The sequence below is a fragment of the Pezoporus wallicus genome, unplaced genomic scaffold, assembly GCF_028554395.1.
Source record: "Pezoporus wallicus isolate ANWC-B61680 ecotype Strahan unplaced genomic scaffold, APGP_CSIRO_Pwel_v1 contig_4264, whole genome shotgun sequence".
NCBI classification, from domain to species: Eukaryota; Metazoa; Chordata; class Aves; order Psittaciformes; family Psittacidae; genus Pezoporus; species Pezoporus wallicus.
Window position 1 is genome coordinate 560,524 of NW_026637102.1, and position 27,064 is coordinate 587,587.

Consider the following 27,064-nt stretch of genomic DNA (forward strand, 5'->3'; position numbering starts at 1 on the left):
TTAAATTGTAGGGAATCAGATTGATGCATCATGTGGACACCCTGCAGCTAGAACTTCCTCTTTGTGGGCACTGGACATTTGCCTGTGCGTTATATTTAACCAAGCTTGATGTTTCCCAGATTTGTGTTGCCTGCAGTTTTTAATCACTTGTGTCTTGTTTTCCATGTAGAGAAAGGAGATTTCATTGCACTGGATCTTGGTGGTTCTTATTTCCGAATTCTGCGGGTGAAGGTGTCGCATGAAAAAAAGCAGACAGTACAAATGGAAAGTGAAATTTATAATACACCTGAAGATATCATGCACGGCAGTGGAACACGGGTAAGCACCTCTTCCTTAGGATGTCTCTAAAGAATAGCTGCTTTCACACTGCCATTTTAGAAAAACACTACCAGAATGACCATAGCATCTTAACAGTTGCACCTACAGCATGCGCAGACTTGACTACAGCTCTTTGTCAATACTGAAAATAAATAAGCAGTAGTTAGTGTAATAGAGCATGTATGGGTAGTGCAAATCTGCTGTCATCATATGGGAGATTTTTGGCTGAGTTAGGGAAAAAATGGCCTAGAAATAAAACCTCTGACTTTACTATAAAAATCAATTTCCACAGGTAGGAAAGGAGGGCAGGAAAGCAGCTTAGTCTTTGTAAGCAACAAGCATGACCAACTCTGCAACTGTAGTGTTAGGTGAGGGATAGAAATACCAATGACAGTCACATATCTGTCTTGGCAGTCTGAGCAACTTGGCATTCATGAAAAGTACAGGTATATTAGAAAAAATTACAGGAAGCTGATAGAATGTTTTGGCACAACTTCATTTTTTGCTGAATAAATGGTAGGGGTTTTTTTTAGTCTCCCATGTTCGAAGGTAGAAAATGTTTGGGTCCGCTTACTTGGAATTTTAGAAGGTTCTTTAGAAGAATTTATTTTCTCTTTATGATCAGAAAATGGATTACAATGAATATTTTACTGACAGATTTGTCTCTGTGTTTTGTAAAACAAAACAGGTTGTTTTCAGCATTGAAAACGGTAAAGTTTTTTACACTTTTTTACTAGAACGGGGTGCTATTATGGAGTATGAGTTCTGCAGGAAATTTATAGCTTGTTTCTAAAGGCTAAATGAAAGAGGAAAAAAAAAGAAAAATTGTGCAAAAGAGCATTTCTATCCTTAATATGTTTTCTGTAGAAACCTTAGTAACTTTAATATGTGTAACAACTGCTGCTGCATTCCTATGCAGCAATGAGTATAAGATGGCAGTCACAGCTTGTAAGTAGCACCGATACAAGGATTGTTGTCATATCTGAAACACAGCAATAAATTCCTGTCTTGTAACATTACTACTTTGCTTTCTGGACAAAAGGTTGCACAGTGGCTTTTCCACAAAACGGTGTTGGACGGGAGCTGAGCTGCCTGTTGCTGGTGGAGGCAGAGAAGTCAGGAGGCAGGTTTGGAGCAGGGGTTGCTCATCCATCAAGGGATTTTGGGAGCCAGAGAGGCAAGCACCAGGGCTACCCACATACCTGGGGGCTGTCCAGGGAGGAAAGGCAGGTTGACTTAAGGTGAGACTTGGTGAAGACATGATAAAGATGGTAAGGAGAAGCCAGGAAAGGAGACATCAGGTCTTCATTCTTTCTGTGGCTTTGTCATGTTTATGTTGTAATTTTTAAATATCCTAAGGCCATTTGGCTGTCAGGGGCAGGTGTGTGTGTGTGTGGTGGAATCACCAATGTGTAGCTCAGACTGATAGGCTTTGTTATACTTCTTAAACTGAAAGAGAGGTGAGCAAGGCATCCACTGACCCTGGGGGGACAGTGACTCCCAGTATTTAAGTAGCAGGAAAAGGAGAACTGGAGGTATCATCAGAATTCCATCCGGTTCGAAGTTATCTCATGACGATATCCAACCATGACTAAAACGCTTGCTGTGAGAGTTTACAGGGAAGCGTGGTGGATGCCCAGGAGGTACACAGGCAGGTGATGATTTGATGCTTATGACTGATGCGTACAGTTGAGGTTCTGTGAAATCCCTGAGCCAGATTAAGTGGAACACTTGGACTGAACTGCCCACACTGGGTAGGTTACTAATATGTTTTCTGCAAGCTGTGTCATTAACTTCAGTGAGTAACTGAGTAGTCTTAAAGCCTAAGACATAATCAGCTTACTGAAGGGGTTGTGATTTATGGCTTCATGCCTCACTAGCATGGTTCATTTTGATATTTTCTACTCCACTGCATTCAAACTTCTATTTCTGCCCATCTGTCAGGAATGGGCTGACACCCTTGCCAGTTGGAGACAGTTCCCTGTCAAAACCAAGGACAAAACTCTCATTGACTTCAGCAGTGCAATAGCAGGTCAAAAATTTGTAAGAAGCCTGTGTTCTGTGTCAACTCAGCAAATGGGAGCATGCCTGAGGCTTGATTTTGCTGTTGTTTTTTGTGTTCTGCCACCACTGGAGGTAGGTTATGGATTTGTGGCTGTTCCCTGATCCAAAGATGTGTTTTTGTTGCTCCTTAAATCTTCCCCTTTCAGGGGCTTGAGCTCAGATCTTCAGTTGCTTGCCAAAGTCTTATGGCTGTCAGCCAAATGCATCCTTGTGGAGACTTCTTGGAGCCCAGCCTGAGCAGGTAGCTTTGTGACCAGAGGAAGTTAATGAAGCTTGATATCATATTGCTCAGCCATCTCATGGTTGTATCGCTTCAGGTCTACAAAGGTGTAAAATATGACTGGTCCTTTCCTCTTGGCTCTGGTGTTTGCTCTGTCTCTGACATTGATAAAATATTGGCCTCACACTGTTCCTTCCACACACCTGTGGGTGGATGGGAATTTGGATTTTTCATCAATCTGCCTGCCCTACTTTAATGAAATACACAGGAACTTTTTGCCTCTAGTGTCCTGTTGGAGTTGTTTGACATCTGTGAGATTTGGATGTTAATATGGCACAGGCACATGCAATGCTTCCTTGAATCTCCTAATGAAAAATCTTACGACCATCAGTGGTAGCAAAATTAATAAATGCCCCTCTCTTTTTTTTCTTTTTTTTTTTGTACATTTTCTCCTTTTGAGCAGTGTCTTCCCTCTGTGCTTTTACTGAAAACAGTAGCCCAGCCAGACCATGCATTATTGACTACGCACTGCTACTGTAGAATGTGGCTAATAGTTAACTGCCTGTACAGGTTGTGGCATGGGTTATGCTCACACGCCCCACTGCCAGCCCAGAGCCCTGGTGACTGACAGTGCATTGCTTGCAGCAAGCATGCACGCTAACTCACGGAGGCGAGCTTCTGCAGGTCGCACTGGGACTGCGAACACCAGAAGGTGCATGGACGTCCCAGACTGCTGTGGGAATACCCAGGGATCTTCTGCAGTTGGACTTCAAAAGCACATCCCAGCTCTTCTATATGCAGTCATGGCTCATTGCATAAGAGTGATTTTTGTTAACATCCACTGTCAATATTTCAGTTTCTTGTTCCCTGAATTCCTGAGGGGTTTGAGGTTGGCCCCTGATTGTTGTTTGTAGTCTTGAGAGGAGCTGAAAGTTTAGTAGGATTGAGTATTTAGCAAGATACTTTCAGATGGAAAGCATAATAAAAACATATACTCCTGTTATTTTTGTGTTCCTCCTGGAGAAGTTGTTGTATTTTATTACTCAACTATAGTTCTTTTCATAGCTCCTTTACCTCTCTCCCTCATTTGGACAGCTAAAAATAGTCTCACATTATTTTCCCATGCTGTTTTGCTGTGTGTGCTCAGAAAAATGTCCATGATTTGCCCAGGACAAGGGGAAACTACTCCGTTTATGCATAAACAAATCTGACCTCATTTTAGGAATGGCTTTACTTGTAACATTACACATATCACTTCTTGACCTGCTTTGAATGGCAAAATATTCCTCTTCATTTTTTGTAATTTTTGCAGCATGTCTAATGCTTTCCCATATCTCTGAGACTGTAAATTGTTCCTAATAAAGCTGCGCAGGCTAATTATAATCCATAGATATCTTATTATACTCCCTCCCAGTTATCCCCAGTCCTCTGGGCATTTTCCCTAGCCTCATCCCACCAGTGCTGCAGAGAAGGTTGTGTTGGTTTTGTTTGTTGTTTTGGGGGTTCTTTTTCAGGGAGTTAAAATGAGCAGCACAGTTATCTTTTGGGGCAAGCAGTGACTTGTTAGTAGTTTGACATTCATTTGTTGTATGTGTCAGTTCAAGGCATGTCTGGCATTTTTGTACTGGTAGATACAAATGTGTATTTTTGTTGCTTTGGTTGCTAAGGCTTGATTGCAGCTTTGAGTGTTGCGATTTACCTGAGCGTCTTTCCAAAGACCTCGGTGTGAGAGACGTCCCTTGCCTTCGTGTCCACATACTCCCTGTCATGCCTGGCTCCTGGCCTGGTTGGCAGGGACACATAGTGCTGTTGTCACAGGGTACGTCTGGGTGGGAATTGGCACCTGTGAGCTTGCTGCAGGCTGCCTGTGTAATTAGCATTTAAAAAAATGCAGAAAATGGTTCCCATTTTGGGTTGTTTCTCAGAACATGTAGAATACTAACACAAATCCCCTGGGCTTCCTTTTCGTTTCTTTGTTGTGTGCTTTAGGAATAGCTTTGAGAGGTGATGTCCTTTTGTGTGGCTCCTGCATAGTGCTGGGTTCTCCGATCTCAGCATTGCTTGAATGAAGCAGATGTAGTCTTCTCTGCGTTTCTGTAAAAGTGCTCAACCTCCTGTGGGACTGGATCCCAAATGTTCTTTTCAGGTGTTCCTTCCTCTTATTGAAAGGTTAAAAGAACTGTTCTGTTCTCATAGAATGTTAGATGGAAGGTTTATGGCAGGCTCAAGAGCCACATGCCCCTTGTTTCAGGAAAAGCATTTTTATGCAGGTATAAAAGATGCCATGCAGAATTAGGTGCATAAAAGGACAATGTATTTCATAATTTATTAATCATTAAGGTGTTAATATACACTGCCTGAGAGTATTTTCGTAGATACGTCATTTATATATCTTTGACAATTTGGAGCAGCTATTTTCCCCTTTCCCGTCACCCAGTACAGTTTTTATATGCAGTTCAAAATATATTTTCCCTGAAACTGTATGTCTAATCGTGGTGGTTTTGTACTTTTCTTACAGCTTTTTGATCATGTTGCTGAATGCTTGGGTGACTTCATGGAGAAACAACAAATCAAAGACAAGAAATTACCAGTTGGGTTTACGTTTTCTTTCCCCTGTCGACAATCCAAGCTAGATGAGGTAAGAAGATTTCACAATTTTATTAATATGCAGAAGAGCTACTGTATTATTAAAACACTGCTATGAAAGCAGTATCCCAGACAGGTCTCATTTTCAGAATAAATGAGTGTTATATTTCACTGTCAGACTTCATGTTTGTGTTTATGTTTCTGTCTAAAAGATCTGGTTAACAGCTGATGGAGAGGCATCTGATTTTTTGTATCGCCTCTGTGTGAGCTCCTCAGTATTAACGGTTTACCATGTAAAACACAACAACAGTTTTTTCCTGCCTCCTGTGCAACCTTTTCACCCCTCCATCGGGTGTGACTGGGAAGGACCCAGCACAGCAGTGTTTGCTGAGAGTTTGCCGAACTTCACAAGTGCACTGGGCAGGCCACCTGGAAGCAATGTGCTTTAAAAAAGACTGGAAATAACTAGTGTTGTATTCGGTGACTGATGGGATTCCCATTACAAGGATGCTATGGTATTTTCCTTCTTTGCTCATTGTACCACAAATGACTCAGCAGCCTCCTGGTACAGCATTGCTATGTCAACGATGTAGCAAATTAATGGAGAAAAGTTAAATCCACACAAAAAGTGAAGAGGTTATTCTGTTAAAACACGACCTGCTTTTCTAGCTTGCAGGTCTCTAGGTTAGCCTGGTGCAACAGCTCCCCAGATGTTGGTGCTGAGGAGAGCTAGGTGAGGCACGAGTTTTATTACATTTCTCATTTCTTGAGCTATGCTGAGCTGAAACCAAGGGTGCTTACTAAGTCAGGGTCTGAACATAGTTGAGAACAGAGCACTGCCTTTTTGTGCATCAGTTCAGGAAAGATGAGTTGACTTTGGTGCAGCTCTCCAGTCTGTCCATGGTGGATGGTAGGGCTCAGGCTACTGACCGCAGCAGAGTCATGCTGGAGATGTGGTTGTGAAGTTGAGTTGCCCTTGAGAAAATTTGTTTAGCTGCGTGATGAAAGTTGCCTGTTTGCGGGCTGGTTTGCTCAAGCCACCTGGGATGAAATCATGCTTGTCTGCAGCAGGGACAGGTAGGTAGCATGTGGGGTGGCTTGGGGATGGATACCTGTAGAGACTTGGAGATGAGCCATAGCAGAGTGGAGGAAGATAGTAAGAGTCTCAATTAAAAAAAAAAAAGAAAGAAAAAAAAGGCAAACAAACAAGGAAACTCTTTTGAGAGTTTTTGTGATTTTTTTTTTTTTTTTTTTTTTTTACATTTGAAAAGGCATTTTCCTGAACCCTGTAGGCCAAATCTTTTCCTGAATTGCTGCTTCTGTGAGGCTGTGCTTGCCTGGCTGCTGTTTTCTTGTGCTTGTTGAGCAGGAGGAGGCAGGGTGGTCCCTGTTTTCTCCAAGGGTGACAAGATGGCACTGCGTGGTTGTGTTTTGTTCAACCCTGCTTCACTCCAAGGGCTCCTTCCTGCTGCCAAAGTCTTGCTGGTGAGGCAAAAGATCCTTCCAGCAGAGCAGCTGGTCATGCTAAAAGGAGCTGCTCTTTGTCACTGTGGTTTGACCAGTTTCCTGAATGATAAAACTTACATGGAACAAGGGGCCCTTTTGGTCATTAAAGCTGTAAAGCTGTGCCCGCAGACTGGGCTTTGCCCATGGTTTGCCTGTGCAGCATCATGGGGCTGGGTTTCTAAATAATGCTAATGAGGGCAGCACAGTGGCAAAACTTGCACGAACTGAGTTTGTGGTTTAGTGGTAGGACAAATACCTCCTGGCCTGGAAAGAGCTGCCCTGACCCTTCTGTCCCCTATTGGGAAGGAGAATGTGCACAAGACGCGTGATTGATTTTTAAGCTGAGATGTGGGCAAATGTGCACCTGGGCAGTGGCTTCTTGTGCCTATAAGCTTCAGCTTTTCTGGTTCTTAGCTTCTTGGACTCCTGTTGTGATAGATGTGATTTTTTTTTGATGGGTGTGAATAGCTGAGCTGATTTGAGTTGTAGAGTTAACTACTGTCAATGCTTTTTTATTTCCTTTTATTATTATTTACTCATATACGAAATGCTCTGAATCAGCCAGGCATTATCTAAAAAGAAAAAATTCAGGTGCAGTCATTACCTTGAGGCACATGCAGACTCTGTATGATAGTTTGCAGACAAGGAATTCAATGCCAGGATTCCCTTTTTGATCCATGCTGTAAGTCAGGGCCATGCATTGCATTGCTACCTTTCCAGTATTTCCATTTGCCCTAACCTGTAAACATGAGCTCACAGTGAAACAAGCCTGGACAGCTGGGACTTCAGGCAGCAAATTTGCAGCAGTCTGATCTTTGCTGCAGCCGAGTCCTGGACATACAAACATCACATCCTTTCAGTTAGTTCCATGCAGTCAGCTTTTTTGAAAGCAGTCGATTTCCATGGACTGAAAGGATTACATGGTTTTCCAAGAAAAACTGTCAAGGAACAACAAGGATAAGAGTGGGCTGAAAATACAAAATGCAAACAAACCATTTTCTAGCAAGGGAGAGGAAAACAGTTTCCTAGCTTTGAGTTTACTGTAAAGAGAATCAAAGACCACCAAGTGTCGCAAGTTGAGTTGCTAGGTCATATAAGAAAAGAGACCTGAAGGTGTATTTGAAGTATAAAATCTTGGTTTTAAGGAAAAAATATCAATTTGTGTCTTATGGTGGCATCCTGTTGAGTATTGCTCTCTTGTTTTATCAGGGTATTCTGATAACCTGGACAAAGCGCTTCAAAGCAAGTGGAGTGGAGGGAGCAGATGTTGTGAGGCTGCTTAACAGAGCCATCAAGAAACGTGGGGTAAATTGTACTTTATGCTTTTTAGCTCTGTATCACAGCAAGCTGAAGTTTCTGTGTCCTTCACATCAGTGACTTGAGCGTGTGATCTGAGTGATGGAGTAGCTCTGCTTTCTTGTGTGAAGATACGTGGTTTTGCCATTTGTTGGGAGAATGATGTCAGAGTTGCTGTGTGGAAGCTGTGATTTTATAGCACAAAACTGAGGCGCTATGTTGCGGTTTGTTGCTGACAACCTTCCACAATTTTATCGCTCTCCAAAAACGGAGAAAGTCTGCGTGTCAGTGCCACAGCTTTTCAGTGATACCGGCACGTCCCATTCCTGAGAAACTGCATCTCATGGTCTGCGTTCAGTTGTGTTGTGCAGCAGCTTGGTTGGGAGCAGCAGAGGAGCAGAGTGGAAGGGAAGGGGAATTTCAGGCTCAGTGAGCTGCATTGCTCCCTGCAGTTTCTGGCTGCTGATTTTATAGAGGGTGAAGGTGACCCAGCTGCTGATTTAAACAAAAAGGCACTGCGTGTGAGATGGAATTAATTTGGGTTTGCATAATGCTTGCAGCCAGGTGATAAGCTGATTATTCAGCATCCAAATTCATCAGGCACTGGGCAGTATTTGCTCTATTTGGGCAGTTGTGGACTCTTAAGCAAACCTGAGTTTTACTGTCACTGGGCAACATTACTATAGTCAGTTACTATCATCAGACTTGGTATCAGGAAGAATAATGCACTGAAGAGCTGGAAAGGAATGAGTGAATGTCATTTGGGTAACTTATTTAATTGCATTATTTGCTTGTAATTTTGTGTCAAAATCTTCACTTGAAATAAAACTCCTAAATGTTTTAAGTGAATTCTATGAGAAATACGTAACTTGAGAATATTTTCTAGATTGACTCCTCAAGCAACTGCATCATATTACTCCATGATGTTTAATTGCAGAGTTTCTCCCTCCTTCATGTATAGCTGATTTCTTTTCTGCCTAAGGGTCTTTGCTCTCTAAAATTAGCTGGTGCTCTTTTATTGTGTGCTTGGTGCATTTGTCTGCTGTCATTGTCTTCTTGGGTATGTGGGACAGGAAACTGGCAGACGGAGCAGATGATATTTAAAAAGATGAGCTGAGGTATTCAGACAGACTGTCTTGTGTTCCTTGTGAAATTAGCTGATACAAGCAAACCAGTGATAAACCAAGCACTGTTTTTCAGAGAAGCCATTTGGTCCAAGTAACATTTTGTTCCTCTCTCAGGACTACGATGCAGATATCATGGCTGTTGTGAATGACACTGTTGGGACTATGATGACTTGTGGTTTTGATGACCAGCGTTGCGAAGTTGGCTTAATCATTGGTAATGCACTTTGCTTCTGCAGCATGCATGTGGCTTTTCTCTCTTTGTGTGGCCTGTTTATCACTTTCTGATGTCCTTTCCCTAAAGGCACTGGGACCAATGCCTGTTACATGGAGGAAATGAGGCACATTGACCTAGTGGAGGGAGATGAAGGCAGAATGTGCATTAACACAGAATGGGGGGCCTTTGGAGATGATGGCTCGCTAGAAGACATCAGGACTGAGTTTGATCGAGAGATTGACCGTGGATCGCTTAATCCTGGGAAGCAGCTGTGAGTGAGACAGTAATTTGTGAACTTAGTTTCTTTTGTTCTCCACTCCATGGTCCCTCTTCCACTTGTGTTATGAATTCAGCAGTTCAAGAAAGTTCAACTTTTGTGGTGAAGCAAACAGCAGGCTGGGCTGGGCAGTGTGGTGGCACAGCTGGGCTCTGCCTCCCAGTGTTGCCTGGGGATTGGTGGGTGACTGCTGCTATCCTCTCCCACAGGTTTGAGAAGATGGTAAGTGGGCTCTACATGGGGGAGCTGGTAAGGCTCATCCTGGTGAAGATGGCCAAGGAGGGGCTGCTCTTTGAGGGGAGAATCACCCCTGAGCTTCTCACCAAAGGGAAGTTTGAGACAAAGCACGTTTCTGCTATAGAAAAGTAAGTACCTAACCCTTTTCACTCCCTGGGTTTCATAGTGACTCTGAATGTTAATTCTGCGGTATCTCTTTTTACTTTGTGAGGAGATGTGCTGCACTGGGGTGGCTGCCATCCTTCAGGACAGGTGCAGAGCTGGCATTTGGGGACCCCCAGCAGACAGTCTGTGCCCTCCTCCCTAAGATACAATCCCTTTTCTCCCTTTTTCTGTGTTGGGAGGAACTGTGAAAGCCAGTCAATCTGTGCAGCTACAGGGTATGCTCTGTGCTACCTCTCACCCGCTCACAAAAACTCAGAAGTTTGTACCCTGCAGCTAAACACAGGGGTGAATTGGCTTAGTGCCTCTGAGCGAATACTTGTGCTGCTCCTTGCTGTATCCACGCAATCGCTGGGCAGAAAGAAAACAAGTGTGACAAGGCAGAGCATTCAGTCTCATAGGCAGTGCCGAGTGCTACATGGTGACCTCTGAGCTATGCACCAGTTGGTTTCTTATGGTGTCATCACCCTTTTGGTGAGTACTTACTGTGTCTCCCCCCTGCATTTTTAAAATCCGCATCACTGGGATGGTTTGTACTGTAGTCATTGCGCTGGCTTTTCTTTTTGAAATGCTGCTGATTTTGGTGCACACATATAAAGGTGCTATTGATTATGAATGCAGTGCGAAGGGAATAGCCAGTAACTTCTACAGTGTCTGCCCCCTGCCCTGTTTCACCCCTGTCCCTGCAGATGGTCTTTCTCACACAGATTTCTGTTAATTGTGTGTGTTCATTCATCTTAAGCACAGAGGTCTGTGTAATGGACCAATATAAAGTTGAACAGCAATGAGAAAAATGCAGGTATTGAGAAATTCAGTTAAGGGCAAAATTAGCTCTAAAATCGCACCTCACTTCCTGAAGAGCACTTTGGTTCTAAGTAGGGGACCCATCCCTGTGAAGCTTTAAATTTCTTGCTGATGCTGGCAAGGTGCAACAGTCCTTAGAAAGATATATGGAGTGCAGTTAGTAATGACAAGATATATTCCTTGTGGTTTTTGTCTGGGAAATGACTGAGCTGGACATGGAGAAGTTTTGCCAGAAACTTTGCTCTCAGGCTGGGTGCTGATGAGGGAAAACACAGTTCAAGAGACAGAAATTCAGGGAGGTCATAAAAGCCTGAGAAGAGACCCATTAGGATGAAATGACTTAGGGTTTTGTTTTTCATGCTTTTAGTTTATTAGACATACAAGCAAGTGAGCGTGGGATTTAGGTGTATGCTTTTGTGGGGCTGGTGCTTCTGGCTGCAGAGAGAAGCTGAAGTTTAAAGCATCAGTGTGATCAAGATGGATGTAATTCCTCCAGGTCTGTAAAAGCACTTAGAAGCTGCTAGTTTTCTTGGGAGTGCACTGAAGGAGCTGTCATGTGGTTGCTGCCCTGCTTTGGGTCTGGCGCTGTCAGACCAACTGTAGCCTGAGGTACCACACATGCTGTGCTTGTAGGGGATGCCCCATCTCTGCAGGATACGGCTGGTCCTGGACCCATGCTTTGTGCATTCACTTTTGGAGTACAAGAAGCTTGCTTGGTAGAAGATTTGTTCTGATCATGTGGCACAACAGAAACGTACTCTGTGTTGGAAAGAGACCTGCACATGATTAGAATTGGACAGGTTGCCAGTGGCATAATATATGTCTGCCTCATGGGAAATGAATATGAAGGAGGGCAGGCTCTTGGGTACATATGGGAGTAATCCTGCCCATAGGTGGCTGCTATAGTGCCTGGAATTACATGGTTTGTAGGTGGCATGTTTGCACCAGGCTTTAATGGAAAGCCGTTTCTGTCTGTGAATGAATGAATATTTAGAGCATTTTATTTCAAGCCTCAAGGAGTCCAGATCTCCAAGAAGTTTTCTGTATGACCCCTTTCTCAAACCCCAAGCAGGGACACTCATGGTCAGATGTGCTTCAGTCCTGCATTTTATAGCTCTCCCACTAAGAAGTATCCTTTATTCCTCTCTGTAGAAGCAAAGAAGGTTTGAACAAAGCCAAAGAAATTTTAACCCGCCTGGGGGTGGAGCCATCCCATGAGGACTGCATTGCCGTCCAGCACGTCTGCACCATCGTGTCCTTCCGCTCAGCCAACCTGGTAGCCTCTACACTGGGTGCCATCCTCAACCAGCTGCGAGATAACAAAGGGGTTGGCCGTCTCCGGACCACTGTGGGGGTTGACGGCTCCCTCTACAAGATGCATCCACAGTGAGTCCCTCTGCTCCTGCCATTAACACTCTTCACCTGCCACAGTCTCTGGCTTGCAAAGGGTTGGGCAAGTAACCCCAAGATGTCACCCAGGCATGTGGTTTGGGTGTGAGATGAGGAACCCATGGGTGTGGGGGTTTGGTCTGAGATGGGAGCTTAGTGGAAAGGGGAGATGTCTTTAATGAAGAAGTAGGGTGACATCTTAAAAAAAACAACAAAACCATAAAAAAAAAGAACCAAAACTGAGTAACTGGATACTGTAAGATTAATGAAAACTGTGGTGGTTCGAGTACATATCGTAAGGGATCTCAAAAGACCTCTTAGTAGGAGACTTTTCTTTGTACAAAGTATTACTCTGTGCTTTAAGGAGACCTGCATTAATGCACCTTGATCTCTGTTTTCAATTTAAACTCAGTTGTTTAGAAAATGACTGTGCCGAACCCTGTTTTGTTTTCAGTCTTCCCTGAAGATACTTGGGGTTTCCAAGGGAAAAAAAACATGGTGCTTACATTTCCATGGCATTTTAAAAAAACTGGTTTTGACTTGGTTTTCCCCATCTTGAAAGTTACATTTTTAATCAAACAGCTGTTTAGATTTATGTAGAAATCGGAAAGGAATTTGAGCTCTTCTGCTGTGGGTGTACCTGGTGCTCATAACAGGGTTTAAGTGCATTAGGGTCATAACCCCAGTGCCCAAGCCCTAATGCTGCAGATGTTTGGGAGCTGCTGCACCTACATAAGGGTTTCCAAGTTCAGAATAAAGAAATGGAAGACATATGCAGTGTGCAAGTGTAGTTTATGCATACATAGTAAATGGTTTCTATTTAGTAAATAAGAACTGGTGAGAACAAGTCAGTTTCCAGTCTTCGCTGGAGGATTTAGCTGTGGGTAAGCAGGTGCACATCATACAGGACATACCTTGGTATTGGAGCTGGCTAGGTGGGCTGAGTCTCATTTATGAGGAAACTTTTGAAAGGAGAAATACGTTTAACATTTACTTTTAGTTTCTCATCTTTTTGTTGGGGGGAAAAAAAAAAATCCTTAAAGAAAAACATAAAATTTTGGCAAACAAAAATATTTCCAATAATGCTGTTTTGGCTAGCTTTTCCAGATAGTAGGTCAGGGGTGTGTTAAGGTGACATACATGGCAATTTTTATTCCTGAACTGTTTCCCCACACCATCTAAACCAGTAGGTTTAGACAGCTTGATAATCCCAGGAGAGGGGATTGGAGCAACACTGGGCCAGGGGGTTTCTCCCATCTAGGGTCAGGTTCAGGGAATGAGACTCTGATGCTCTCCCTTGCTTTTTGCTGGCTTTTCTTCGAAACTCATAAGGAAAGAGGCCATGGGGAAAACCTGGCAGTTTTCCTACTGGAGAGTCTCTGTAGCTAGTTTGGGCATTGTGAGGCTCCTTGCTCCCTTTGCAGTTGGTCTGTGTTGGCAGCAGAAATTCTGGGGACCGCTGGGGAGGCAACACAGACAGAGACTTGCAGCCTCCCCTCCCCACAGGTACGCCCGGCGCTTGCACAAAACCACCCGGCGTTTGGTGCCGGACTCGGAGGTGCGGTTCCTGCTCTCGGAGAGTGGCAGCGGGAAGGGAGCAGCGATGGTGACAGCGGTGGCATACCGGCTGTCAGAACAGCACCGTCTCATCGACGAGACACTGGCTGAGTTCAAGCTCACCCATGAGCAGCTGCTGCAGGTGAAGAAGAGGATGAGGGCGGAGATGGAAGCAGGGTTGAAGAAGAAGACTCATGAGACTGCCAAAGTGAAAATGCTGCCCACATTTGTCCGCAGCACGCCAGATGGGACAGGTAAAGGCATGCACTTGCTGGAGTGAGGGCACTGGCTCATCCGTGAGGCGACCAAACTGGGCTCTCAGTGAAGGGGTTTGGGTTTGGTGGAGGGTGAACAGATATGGTACAATGAAAGAGGAGCCTTTTGAGCTAGGCAAGGGAGGAAATCTCAGTCATGGACAGGGCAGCCTGCGCTGCCCATATGCTGGTTGCTGGCAGCCTGGCCCCATGTCCTTCCCCAGTGTCCAAGATAGCCATGCCCTGGGGGAGAGAAAACCATAGCTGAACTCATAACCCAAACTCTGTTTGCACCACCTGGGCAGATCTTTGTATTTCAGGGTGGCTGGCCAAATTTCTGCTTTTCCTCGGGGAACAGTTGTTTTGGTCCCTTTCCCTGTTGTTTTAATACAAAATGAAACCAAAAACCACACACACACAAACGGCTGGATTAATCAGAGCAGCATCTAAATACTCCTTTGATGAAGATCTTCCCAACTGAGTTTCTAAGAGATTTTCTATCAAAGTGCCTTCTAGGGAAAGCACTTTTTTAGGTTTTGTTTATGGTTCTTTAAATATACACACATGTTCTTTTACAGAGAATGGAGACTTTCTGGCACTTGACCTTGGAGGGACAAACTTTAGAGTTTTGCTGGTGAAAATCCGCAGTGGTAAAAGAAGAACAGTTGAGATGCACAACAAAATTTATGCCATTCCTATAGAGGTGATGCAGGGAACAGGAGAAGAGGTGAGTGTTTGTTTGTCTCCTTAGCAGCACTGCTGCTTTTCAAATTTGTTAAGAGCATGTAACATGTACAACTTCAAATGTATGACTTTTCTCTTTAAAGCTGTTTGATCACATTGTTACCTGCATTTCTGACTTCCTGGATTATATGGGGATAAAAGGTGCACGACTTCCTCTGGGCTTCACGTTTTCCTTCCCTTGCAAGCAGACCAGTCTGGATGCTGTAAGTTCCTTCTTAGTATCTTTTGAATCTGCTTTTGTGCTTATGCTAGGCCTGATTTATCTGCCTTCATATTATCTGTGTGACACTTACAGGAAGGTTGTACGAGGGGAGGGTTCATGATCTGACCCTGACCAGTACAGCTGCTCCTATAAATAGTTCCTTTCAAGGTAACAAAGCAAATGCTTCTCAGCCCAATGCTGTGATGGATAAGAGCATTTAAATTTTTCATGGTGGTGATATCCATTTTTTAAGGTATCATGTTTTTTTCCAATCATATAAACTCACTGGACTGTGATACTTCCCTGGTTTTGCAAGCAGTAAGCAAAAGTCCATCCCTGCTGCCAGTGCCTGTTCCCAGCTGATCTCGTCTCACTGTATGGACCAGATGGACCAGGGCTTGCTTGGCTATGTCACTCTAAGGGTGACAGTGTAGCCTACAGCATGTCCCTGTCAAGTGGGACATTCTTTTCACTTTCATGTTTAACTTCTTCACTGCAATTACTTTCACCAACTCCACCTGTGCAGCTGTAAATAGTTTCCTGTGTTTTTTTTTTAGGAAAAGACATACCTTGTGACACACTTTTTTATAGTTTTTTCGATTGCTCTGGAAATTTGGAGATCTAGCATGATTAGTAATTTTAGATGCAAATTTCACATATAGTAAGATACTCCTTTTCATAGAGGCTTTTCTGTATAACCTAATACTAAAGCGTTTGAAAAGTCAAGTGTGCAGAGTAACATTCTAGTCTTAGTGAAAATAAGTTGACTATTCATATATAAGGAAGGGGGAAATAGGCAGTGATGTTCAGAGCAGCATTCAAATTTCCAGCTCTAAAATACTGCCACCCTGCTGATGACAGGAGGCTGGGTCAAGCCAGGGAGACTTTGGAGTGCGATGGAGAGAGAAGACAAGTTGTTCAACAAAACATAGCACCCATGTTGGTGAATCCTGGAGAACCTCCTATGACCTGAGGATCCCTATGAGTCCACATACCAGCTGGCCACAAATATTCATGGCCATTGCCTGGGATGTGGGGTCAGAATTGTGTGATTTCCCCTGGTCACCTGTGTGAGGCGTTGTGATTTTGTGCTTTTATGGTTTGGTGAGGCAGGCAAATACAGGGGAGTTATCAGATAGAAATGCTCAGTTATCATCCCTTAGAGGACTGTAGGGTTCTGGGAGCAATTTGTAATGCAGCAGGAAATTTGATAACTTATTTTCTTTCATTTTTTAGGGTATCCTTCTCAACTGGACAAAAGGTTTCAAAGCTACAGACTGTGAGGGAGAGGATGTGGTGTATTTGCTTAGAGAAGGAATTAAAAGGAGAGAGGTAATGTTTTTGTCTGGTTTTGTTTTCTTTTTCACCTCCTACTTCTCCCTTGCCTCCATACTTGACAGATCTCATGGGTCAGGCTGGCTTCCTCTCATAGGGTTTGTGTGCTTTGAGGACATGGGCTGTGCCTCCTGTACATGACAGAAGGTGTTTGCCTTGCAGCAGGTCCAGGTATAGCTCTGCCAATGCCATGTGGCTGTGCTGGCTCTGGTGCTGACATGTAGCCTGACTGACATAGGACAGTCTAGAGAGTACACAGTGGAAATGGGAGAGTTCAGCCACCAAACTGAAATTGCTTCTCAAAATGAGCTACACTGGGGATTTGCTTTTATTGCTTGGGGTTTGGTTTTTTTCCCTCATCATTCTAACTTTCCAAATTTGGCAGAACTTTCAAGACTTCTTTCAAACCCTATGGCAGTTTTCACTGCATCAGAGCATGGAGAAAGGAGGAATTTTCAATATAGCGACTGACTGCATGTCAGTGTACCCTAAATGTACCCTAAATGACAGTTCCCCTTCCCAACCCCCCCCCCCCCCCGCCCCAGCTCTTGATCTTGAAAAATCCTCAAGCAGCTTAGCTGAAACTTTCTAAGAGGGGAAGAAAAGTAGCCTGAGAAGATCACTAATTTTGCAGAATTTCTATCAGGAAGTGAAAAAGAGATTTAAAACTTTTACTACTGGATTTGCTACTGCACCACTGTAATACAGAATGGCAATAGCCCTGTATCATGTGTCTATACGCAAGATCTGTACTTAAATTTACCTGAACTAAAGAGAACATATATACAGGAACATACTTTCTTCTGAAGACATAGTCTATCTCATGTAGAGTGTGCGAAGAGCCTTAGTACCTGCTGGAAGATTAAGTTCCTATTTTTGCATGTGTAAAATCATGCTGGTATTTGCAGTTGTTTCCAGTGTGTTTTCATGGCTCCCCCTTTGGTGTGCTCCTTTTGTGTCCCCTTTGGTGTGAGGAGTTGCTCTAAAGTTTTCACTGTTGTATTTCTGTCTTCCAAAGGAGTTTGACTTGGATGTGGTGGCTGTGGTGAATGATACAGTGGGCACAATGATGACTTGTGCTTATGAAGACCCAAACTGTGAAATTGGACTCATTGTGGGTATGTGTTAGAGCTGCTTTTTATTTGGCACTTTCTTATTAAACAGCATGTCAACTTGTCTGTCTGTATTCTTATGGACACATCCCTGAGGTTAACTGAAAATATATCTGGGGTGTCCAGGAGTGAAAGATTTTGAGATTAACAGCTACCCCTTCAGAAGTAAGCTGCAAGAAGGAGTTAGGAATGAAATTCAACAGCCAGCTTAGGTCTGTCCATGATCAGCTGAGATACAAGCACAGCCTGTAGTGCTGATCAGATCCTGCCTGTTTTATCTGGGAAAATCACTTTGTTGCTTGTTAAGTGAGCAAATGTGGACTCCGCCTCACCAGCTCCTTTTGTTAGTTTAGCCTGTCAGAGTTTCCCTGCCAGTGTGGTCAGGTAGCCCACAGTTTTCAATGGGAGAGAAGGGGATGAGGCACCTGCAAGCTTTAAGAATGCTTTCAGTTGTGAGGTGGCTTTGGAGGAAAATCAAATGCCACCAATTTCTCCTCCAGACAGCTGGAAAATGTCCAGGATGAATCAGCACAGTGCAGTGTGGGTAGGAAGTCGTGTCTGCGCAGCTCTGTCAGCGGTGTGTTTTCAGGGACAGAGTTCCCTGCAGGAAGGACAGTGTGTCCTTGGGGAGCTGAGAACGTTCTCTGAGGACCGTCTGCTGCAGCCTTGCCAGATATGCTGTCCAGCCAGCGTACCTGTGTGCAAAGCAGGGCACTGGAGGTGGCCTGGGTACATCTGGGATAATAAGCGTGAAATCCCCAGGGCTCCAACAGCTTCCTCTGCCCTGCTTGAGTTGCCTTGGCTAGACTGATGGTGCTTGCTGAGGAGCTGCATGAGCCTGCTAGTTGTCCTGCTGTCCTCAGTGCAGGGAGGTGCGTGAACTTTCCTGCTGTTGCTTGTCAGGGAAAAATATTCTTGCAAGGGCGAGTTCACATCATGCTGGTGCCCTGTCTCTGCCCAGTGCTGCCTGTCCTGCCCAGGAGAGCCAATGCCTTAGTCTCCATTGCTGAGTACTTTGGAAGCTGCCACTGATGAGTCCAGGTCTCTGCTTTTCATCTGCTGGCAACAGGAGATCATCTAGAAGCTTCTCAGTCAAACAGTCTGTATTGCATAGGTATTCACATATTCAGGCAGCCCTTACTTACCTCATTCTGAACAGTGAGATTTGGAGTTGGGAGGCTGGCCAGTGCTGATGGTCTACAACTGGGTTTGGTCCTGCAAACCTGGGTCTTGGTCTGCAAGCCCAGACTTCCTCCCCTCCCTGCCAGACCCTGTGCTGTGGCTCAGCATTCCTGCAGCAGAGGAGTACTGTGGGAGGATCTAGTTTTGCTCAGACTTTATTGATACAGTACCCTAGAAAAATTGCAAAGGAAAACAGACTTGCTTTTATAATTGGTGCAGAATGTGTGATGCATAAGAGTTTGGTAGGCAACTTCAAGAAAACCTTTGTTCCAGGTAGCAGTAAAAGCTGCCTCTTTGCTAGTAAGTCTTTGCTCCCTGAGGCCTCTGGGTACATAGAGCACTTTGTAATTGCCACACTCCTTAGGATCTCCTTCAAGCAGAATCTGATATGGCATCATTTCAAGATGGAAGTAACCTTCCTGCTGGAGAAGCTATTTAAGCAATTTGATTAAAAAAAAACAAAAAAACAACCCCAAGCAAAATCTGAGCTTACCCTGCAGTTAGCTGGTAAAACCCCTGGGGTTTTCTTTTGTCTTGTGCCGCAGAACTTGCTGAGGTTTTCAGTTCGGCAAATTTTCCCCTGAATTTTGTGGAGCCTTGGGCTTTGTGGAAGGTGGCTCCTAACTTCAAAATCCAGCTGGCTGCTGGCTATGGTTTTGGATTCAGTAGTGCATGAAGGTTGGTGTGCCAAAAAATGACACTCCCTGTTCCTTGGCACTTCCCTGCTCCTCCCTGTAGCATGGGACCCTCAGCCCAGCTGGCCTGGGTAGGAGTCCTCTGTGAGCCATCTTAAGCAGCGCACCATAGCCATAATATTCTCCTTCAATTTAGGATTTTTGAAGAGTGTGACTTTTTGGTGACATTTCAAATGATAATTTGACTTCTTCATTCAGAAAAAGCACATTCAACATCCCCCAGAAGGGTTGTCAGGGCTGTCGTGCTTGTTCTAGCTTGTTTTGTTCTAAAGAGTAATTTCAGTATTTCCTTTTTTCAGGAACTGGCAGCAATGCCTGTTACATGGAAGAGATGAGAAACATAGAGATGGTGGATGGTGAGCAAGGACGGATGTGCGTGAACACAGAGTGGGGAGCATTTGGGGATAATGGATGCCTGGATGATATCAGGACAATATATGACAAAGCAGTTGATGACTATTCACTAAATGCTGGAAAGCAAAGGTACTGCAGGATAAATGGTGTGTTAAGTATAAGCCAGGCTGCCTGAAATGCTTTTAAGAGAGAATTTGATTTCTCCTAGTCAGAGAAGGCAGAGGTTAAGAATGGAAAATTACTGCAGCCCTGCGGTCCCATGGTGTCTCCCTCTTCTGTGCTTTTATGAAGCTTATTTGCTTCCATGGGACTTCAGCAGGGTTTTTGGTGAGAACTTCAAGAGCTTTGAAATTACTAAGAGACCCTTTTTTACATCCTGTGTTGTACTGAGGGAGTTAAGATGGCTTGTCATTCCTTTGTTCTTGGTTTCAGTTTAATCTCTTTTAGGTGAACTCTTTGTAGGGGGCTCTGCCTCTAGAAGTCTTCAGCTTAGACCAGCCAGCATGGTTGGAGCTTGGAGCTGCTCACTGTAAAACATTCAGGAGCTTTCTAGCAGTTGTAGCTAGCTCTTATTTCAAGCAGTTTTCTGGACATCATGTTAGAGGACCTGCCTTAATTACTGGCCCTGGAGTTTGCTTTTTGGGGGTCTAGCTTTTGTCTGGGCAAGTTCTTCCCTGTCCCCTTCAAGAAAAGGCTGACAGGGAGGTGTACCCAGCACTGATAAAACTGGATTGTGACTGGTGCGTGCCCAGACTACAATTCTTCATAATTTCTCTGCAGCAATGCTTTGATGCCAGGAGCTTTCAGAGTAAATCTGCCTGAAAACCTGGGGGATGCAGACTACTTGGAAGGTCCCTTGGGAAGCTCTTTAGAAGTTAGGGCTCAAGCTGACACTGAGCAAGCCTGATGCAGCAGCAGAGTTGGCATGGAGTAAGAACCCAAAGGCATTAGCAGAGACTTCCAGGGGGATTAATTTATTCCAGAGAGAGTTAGGCACTCAACAGGGAGGACACTTGCTGGGTACAAGCCTGAGAGAGCTCATAGTATTAAATGGATTGCGTGGCCTGCTTCCAGTGGGCTGGCACGCTGGGCTCCTTTCAATTCAGGGCAGAAACCCTGCTTTAGAGCTTCAGGAAGTGAAATAAAGGATGCTTTAATGAATGCACTTTTCAAGAAGTGGAAGTGTTCACTGCTCATTGGTAATGGCACAACTAACAGACCCCCAGATGTTCCCTTCCAACCAGAATGATGCTGGAGGGGAAGGAGTGCAAAGCAGACTTCTGCCCTCCTCAGCACAGGGCTGCCATGTACCTTTGCCAGGCATCAGTCATGGGCCACTCCTTGTCGTGTGCTTGGAAGAGATCTGCAGATGGAGAATATTCTCCCTCTCTATCCTGGGGGCAGACCTGCATGGGAAATTTGGGTCTTGTGTACAAAGTCAGGACAGCTTGGTTTCTTCCTGTGGTTTCTGGACTACTGGTTCCATACTAGAAACGGGTGCTGGAAATAACTGAAAAGCTTAAACCAACCATGGACACCCAGCTTGCTAGTTTAAAAGACAGTGATTCGGTGAACATGCTGGACGTACCTTTTCATATCTTTTACATTTCCCAGGGTTTTGCAGCACAGGATTCCCATAAAAACGCTGCACTTGCAGCAACTACATTGTGATTTTTCCTGTAATTTTGCTGCACAGAGCCACTGAGCATTTCTTTTGTTGAAGGTCTCAGCCATGCTTCAAGAGGGCTCCCAAATGTGCAGTGGAGATATGTTTTCCCTGGGGTCTACTCAGAGCTGTCACTGGAGAACACATGGCAAATCTGGCTTTCATCTGAGCATGGTTCTGCTCTCTGGTGGCAGTTTTTCATTTCTTCCATCTGGTAGAAATACCAGCCATCGTTAACAACAGCCTGGCTGGGGGAACGTGGTAGTGAGGAACAGGTGAAGTGTGTGTACATGGGCTCACAAGGCTTCCCACTGACTCTTCATACTTTTTCTTTCCCATTTTTTCTAGTAAATGGCCATTTTTTGTTGGGACATGAAATACACAGTCTATACGCAGGCGTGTGCATGGGCAGAACGCCTGTTTGATAATACAGCTGCAATGCTGCTGCCTTTGCAAATGTGAGCAGTGTCCCTCTGAGCTGTGCTGCTGTCTTTCATTACAGGTATGAGAAAATGATCAGTGGGATGTACCTGGGGGAAATAGTCCGCAATATTTTGATTGACTTCACTAAACGGGGATTCCTGTTCAGAGGCCAGATTTCAGAGACACTGAAGACCAGACACATCTTTGAAACCAAGTTCCTTTCTCAGATTGAGAGGTAAGAACACTGCACAGGAGGCTGTTTTAGAGTGAATTAACATTATGTAGTCATGTGTCATGAGATGACAGTGCTAGAGGGGAGGGACAGTGGGAGAGTATTGCTTGGTTCTCCAGAGATAATTTTGGCTTCAGTAAGAGGCTGCGCATTTGTAGGAGGACTGCTTGCAACATCATCTGAATTCCTAGTCATACTTACTGCTAAATCATGGGAAGAGCTGTCAGGGGTTCCCTTACTGTATTATTTTATTTGCTTGCTTGGAAATCAAGCCATTCTCCTGTGCCCCTTGTGTGTGTAGCTAGAGCTGTTGTACTGAATGAGGATTTCTTTACTGGATATTTTTGTGTCTTGATTGGACACTGTATTTCAAAGCAATCTCAAAGCCTGTTCAGTCTTTAAGGGGGGGAGAACCCTGAGGTGGGCATGAAAAGTATCTTCCTGAAATGCCCTTTGGTAAGAAAAGAGAAAGGGAGGCATTGCAGAGCTGGACTTGGAACCTCCTTTGCTGTCTTGTACCCCTCTCCTACACTGCAGAATGGTGCTGTTGTGAATGAATTTGCACTCCCTGAGGTCTCTTGCACCCGTAGGAAAGGCTTCTGCCTGGTGTGGATGCATGGATGCAGCCATCAATACAGTGGATTTGTGGCAGTGGCTTGACTGAGGGAAATCTTTAACACTGTGCTCTTCTGCATCTGCAGTGACAGGTTAGCCTTGCTGCAGGTGCGAGCCATCCTCCAGCAGCTGGGGCTCAACAGCACCTGCGATGACAGTATCATTGTGAAGACAGTGTGCGGAGCGGTGTCAAGGCGAGCAGCTCAGTTATGCGGTGCTGGAATGGCTGCAATGGTAGATAAAATTAGGGAGAACAGAGGATTAGAGCACCTGGAGATAACGGTTGGTGTGGATGGGACTCTGTACAAACTACATCCACAGTAAGTATTCACTTTCTCCGCAGGTATTTGCTTGTGATCTGTAGCTTGTTGCTTGTACATCCTTTTTCTTGATGCACCAAACTGGTCTCTTTTATTTGCTAGGATAAGAGCTTGTTTAAAAGTTTTAAATATGGGGGGCCAGGGCTTTCTAAAGGGCAACAAGAGGGACAAGAAGGAATTGGAAAGGATCCTTGGGGCAGTGACAAACTGAAGGGGACACAGCTTGCTGAACATGTTGGAAACTGCATAGCAAGGGAAGGATCTCTTTGCTATGCAAAGGCAATGAGAGAGCAGTGCTGAAATGCCTGGTGCCTCTTTGCAAGATGTTTCTGTTGAGTGTGCAGAGGAAATGGGTGGTTGCAAAGCAATGGCAGGTCAGGGCAGGAGTCTAAAAGAGTCTGCAACAGGAGGAGGAGAGGACTAGTGCCCCTGTCTGGTGTGCATGGAGAGAGATGTGTAGGAATGAGACAACTGTGTGTGATATCTTCTCTCCCCTTTGCTGTGATACTAGCAATCTGGGTTAACCCCACAAAGACAGACAGGCAGGGGTGGGATGCAAGTGCATTTTTCCTTTAACTCCCACTGCTCCCAGTCTTCAAATCCACCCTCGTGTCTGTCCCATTAAACTGTCTTTATCTGAACCACTCACAAGTTTTCTCGCTTTTTACATTTCCGATGCTCTCCCCCATCCCACTGGGGGGAGGAGATGAGTGAGTGGCTGTGTGCTGCTTAGATGCTGGCTGAGGTTAAGCCATGACAGTCCTAATTCTTTCCCCAGTTAAGGGAGGGGCATTGTAAAGGCCTGTGGCAGTGCTACACTCTTGTAGGTGTAGGACCTCCCTCACCCATTGCCATTGTTTCTTTTTACAGCTTTTCAAGGATCATGCACCAAACAGTCAAAGACCTGGCACCCAACTGCGATGTGACCTTCCTGCTATCAGAAGATGGTAGCGGGAAAGGGGCAGCACTCATCACAGCAGTGGGATGCAGGCTTCGCGATGCCGAGCAGAACTGAACTCTACAATCGTGGCCCCGATTCTGTCTTGTGAGCACTTTCTCATAAAGCAGCGACTGCATAGTCAGAACTGGTAAAAACCCAGAACTCACTGCTTTATCGGGGAAAAAGAAAATACAGCTAATGACATAAAAAGTAGGATACAAGATAGAATGTGTGCTGTTAATAATATCTCCTGTTTCTGGACCCCAGTCTGCATGTTTCTTATTCACCTTGTTGGTACCTTCCCCATCTGTAGGTCCTGGAAAAATCAGTCTATAATTTCTGCAGCTGTCAAAAATCAGTTGTTGTCTAAGACAAAATTACCCCCAAGTTGAGAGCTACTGTTGCATTGTACCAAATGTGTTCTTTGCAGCATCCCTGATAAGCGCACTGCCAGCACACTGCCCACCAGACCTGGTTGTTGATGCTTTCAGTGAAGGGGAAGCAACAGTTCCCTCCTGCATATCTACCTGCTGTTGTTTCGTCTAAAGCGATTGTGAAAACATTATGGTGTGTCAGCACTGTGCACGCACGTAACTATAGTGGGACTTGACAGTGCGACTTACTTGCTTCCTTGATGCCTGTTTTGTCATGGTAAAAGTAAATGCCCTTGTCCCACAGATCTGATTCCACTGGTATTTCCCATTGCTTCTGTGAATAGTGTTGTGTTACTGGGTGAAATCTGTCACATCTCAGCAAGAAATCCCTAAAGAGTTAAAACAAAGTGGTTGGTGGTTGGGGTAATCCAAATCTCCAGAGCTGGGAAACTGGTAGGTTTATGGTCTCTATGAGGGTTGTGCTGTATTTTTCTGTTTAAGAGTTCTTATAAAAACTATTTTCTATCTCTTCTTGTCAGTCTAGATCAGGGCACCACAGCTGCCCTTCTTCTGAATCTGCAGCCTAGTCAGTGTCACTCAGATGTGTATACTTCCGTCTCGCCTTAAATGGGTATTTGCTTCCACACAAAGCTTTAATCTTTAATAGTGTTAATTAAGCTGCCACTCAAAACACAAACATGCAGCTAGAGTTAGTGATCAGAAAGGAATATGAGGGTTTGATTTTGATCTTGCCTTTGATGACCTGGGTGAGCAAACTAAACAAACCAGAAAGCCAAAATCAGACCCAGCTTATCCCAAGGTTTAAAGCAACAGCAAAGATCATATACACTTGGTGTATACTGTCCTCTGTCGAGTCAGTGCCATTATTATATTTGCATACCAGTCACATTACTTAAATTGAGACACAGTTAAAAAACATTGCAGTTGAAAACATTTGCAAGTCACGCCACTTTCTGCAACGAGGGAGACCACACAGTAGTTCTTAATTCCTGCTCTTCTACCAAAAATGAATTTGAGATGTCTGCATGGTTTTCCCTGCTGCCTTTCCCTGCAGAAAGTAGATGGAAATTTGCAGGCTATTCCTCTTTGTCCTTGTTCCACTCCCCTAAGATTTGGATTGCCCTATCAGTATCATTTCAATACACATTATGGTGCACTGTGAGTGAATGTTGTAAAGTAACACGTAAGTCACAGTCATTGCAGCTTTAAGTGTGTGTCTACCTGAAAAATCGCATGCCTAAGTGGTTTTGGAAAGGTAGAGAGTCTTTTTACTTTGCACACTAGTAGCTCTGGTACTAGTGTTACGTGATATTTGTGAAAATATTAAACTTTTTTTGATGTGCGTTAACTGGTGTTTAGTGGTTCTTTCTGGAAGAGGTGCTGTTGGCTGGTGGCTTAGTGCTTTGGGAAAAGCTATTGTGTAGGGAGAGCTGCAGACTAATCCCAGTGGTGCCTGTGTTTTGTGTGTGTGTTTTTATTCCCGGGTATTCGGGGTCAGGTTCAAATAGGGTGGATTTTACCCAGGTCCCTATGCCTCGTGTTTCCTAATGTAGTTCAGCAGAGGCACAGAGCTGACAATGCCCAAGTCTTAGGGACATGTAGTTTGTCTGGGTGCATCTCATGCAGGAGGATCTGCAGTGCAGGAAAACTTCAGTGCACTGCAGCAAAACCAGTGTTATTAGGTAGATACACAGTGATGGATATGTTACAGTCGCTGTGTCCCCAGAGAAGTCTGATGCATATCAGAGTCTGTTACACTCCCTGTGTGCATAGGCTTAATGTTTGCAGAATCACAGTGTTAGGTTCTCATACACTGCTGTTTTGCGCATCCTGTGATGGAGTTGCTTTTGAAAGACCCTTTTGCACACACACTAAAGCTGTGCTTCTCCAATAACCCATTTTATATTACAGCTTAAATAGTTGCTGACACCCTTCATGTGCAGCTATGACCCCAAATAGGAGACAGAAGAAGGTGAGAAACTTTTTGGGTGCAGGAGACATGTTGCATTTTAACTGCTTGAATATTTGCAAATCTTATGCCTGCCATCAGCAGTGCTACAGGGGTAGTGTGAGCTGTCCCAAAGGACCTGGGTTTGGAGCTCTTCAGCATCTGAGGGCTTGGGTCAGTGCAGGATAGAGGATGAATGAGAAGTGAAAGTTAAGCTTGGTCTTGGGATGACTGAATTTTGAAGATGCTGGCATAGGTTGTTTTGTTTATTGGCTCCAGCCCATAACAACTAGGGTGTGAGTTTGTGTTTCTAACAGCACAATTCTTCCTATTGTGGACCATAGATGATGTAGTTGATAAGACACGGCAGTTCTTTTTCAAAGGGAGATCTGGTGGGCTTTCCATTTCCAGACTACTTCTTACCTCTAGGAAGCTGTTCCAAGTGAATCACAAGCTATAATGTCTGAAGAAATGTCTCCAGTGTTATCCAAGCAATGACTGAGATGTCTTACTTAAAGCTTTTAGGCTTGGTGAAGAAAATCCTAGTCCTCTTAATTGTTAACATGTAATTACTGCAATATGAACACAGAATCTTATATTTCCTGGGGAAAAGACCATTTGCATACCACTGTTGTAATGTTATCTGCTCCTTACTCCTCTGGGGATTCTCTCAGAAGCCTTTTGAATGGGTTTTAAAACAAGCAGACTTTGTTTAGTTTTGTTTTCTTAAGAAAATAGCAGAAGGCAAAATAAAGTGTTTCTGAACTTCTGAACCCCGTTTTGTGCTTTTTGTTCATTCCTTTGCCATAAAAATTAGTTTTTCCAAATATTATTCTTTGCTGGCTGCAGGAACTCCATTGCTGCTTAGAGTAGAAGTGACTGTGCAGAGG

General features: G+C 44.3%; 1 protein-coding gene across 1 annotated transcript in view; it reads left to right on the forward strand.

Annotated features, from left to right (window-relative positions):
- HK1 (hexokinase 1) overlaps positions 1-24,600 on the forward strand; it is a 37,071-nt gene extending 12,471 nt beyond the window's left edge. The window contains exons 3-18 of the mRNA XM_057403290.1: positions 170-318; positions 5,121-5,240; positions 7,904-7,999; positions 9,232-9,331; positions 9,419-9,602; positions 9,818-9,973; positions 11,964-12,197; positions 13,707-14,011; positions 14,590-14,738; positions 14,839-14,958; positions 16,194-16,289; positions 17,311-17,410; positions 19,581-19,764; positions 21,804-21,959; positions 22,658-22,891; positions 23,762-24,600. Of these exons, the coding sequence (XP_057259273.1) occupies positions 170-318; positions 5,121-5,240; positions 7,904-7,999; positions 9,232-9,331; positions 9,419-9,602; positions 9,818-9,973; positions 11,964-12,197; positions 13,707-14,011; positions 14,590-14,738; positions 14,839-14,958; positions 16,194-16,289; positions 17,311-17,410; positions 19,581-19,764; positions 21,804-21,959; positions 22,658-22,891; positions 23,762-23,906 (2,528 nt within the window). The 3' untranslated portion in view covers positions 23,907-24,600. The remainder of the gene's footprint in view (positions 1-169; positions 319-5,120; positions 5,241-7,903; positions 8,000-9,231; positions 9,332-9,418; positions 9,603-9,817; positions 9,974-11,963; positions 12,198-13,706; positions 14,012-14,589; positions 14,739-14,838; positions 14,959-16,193; positions 16,290-17,310; positions 17,411-19,580; positions 19,765-21,803; positions 21,960-22,657; positions 22,892-23,761) is intronic.
- Positions 24,601-27,064: the final 2,464 nt, after the last annotated feature.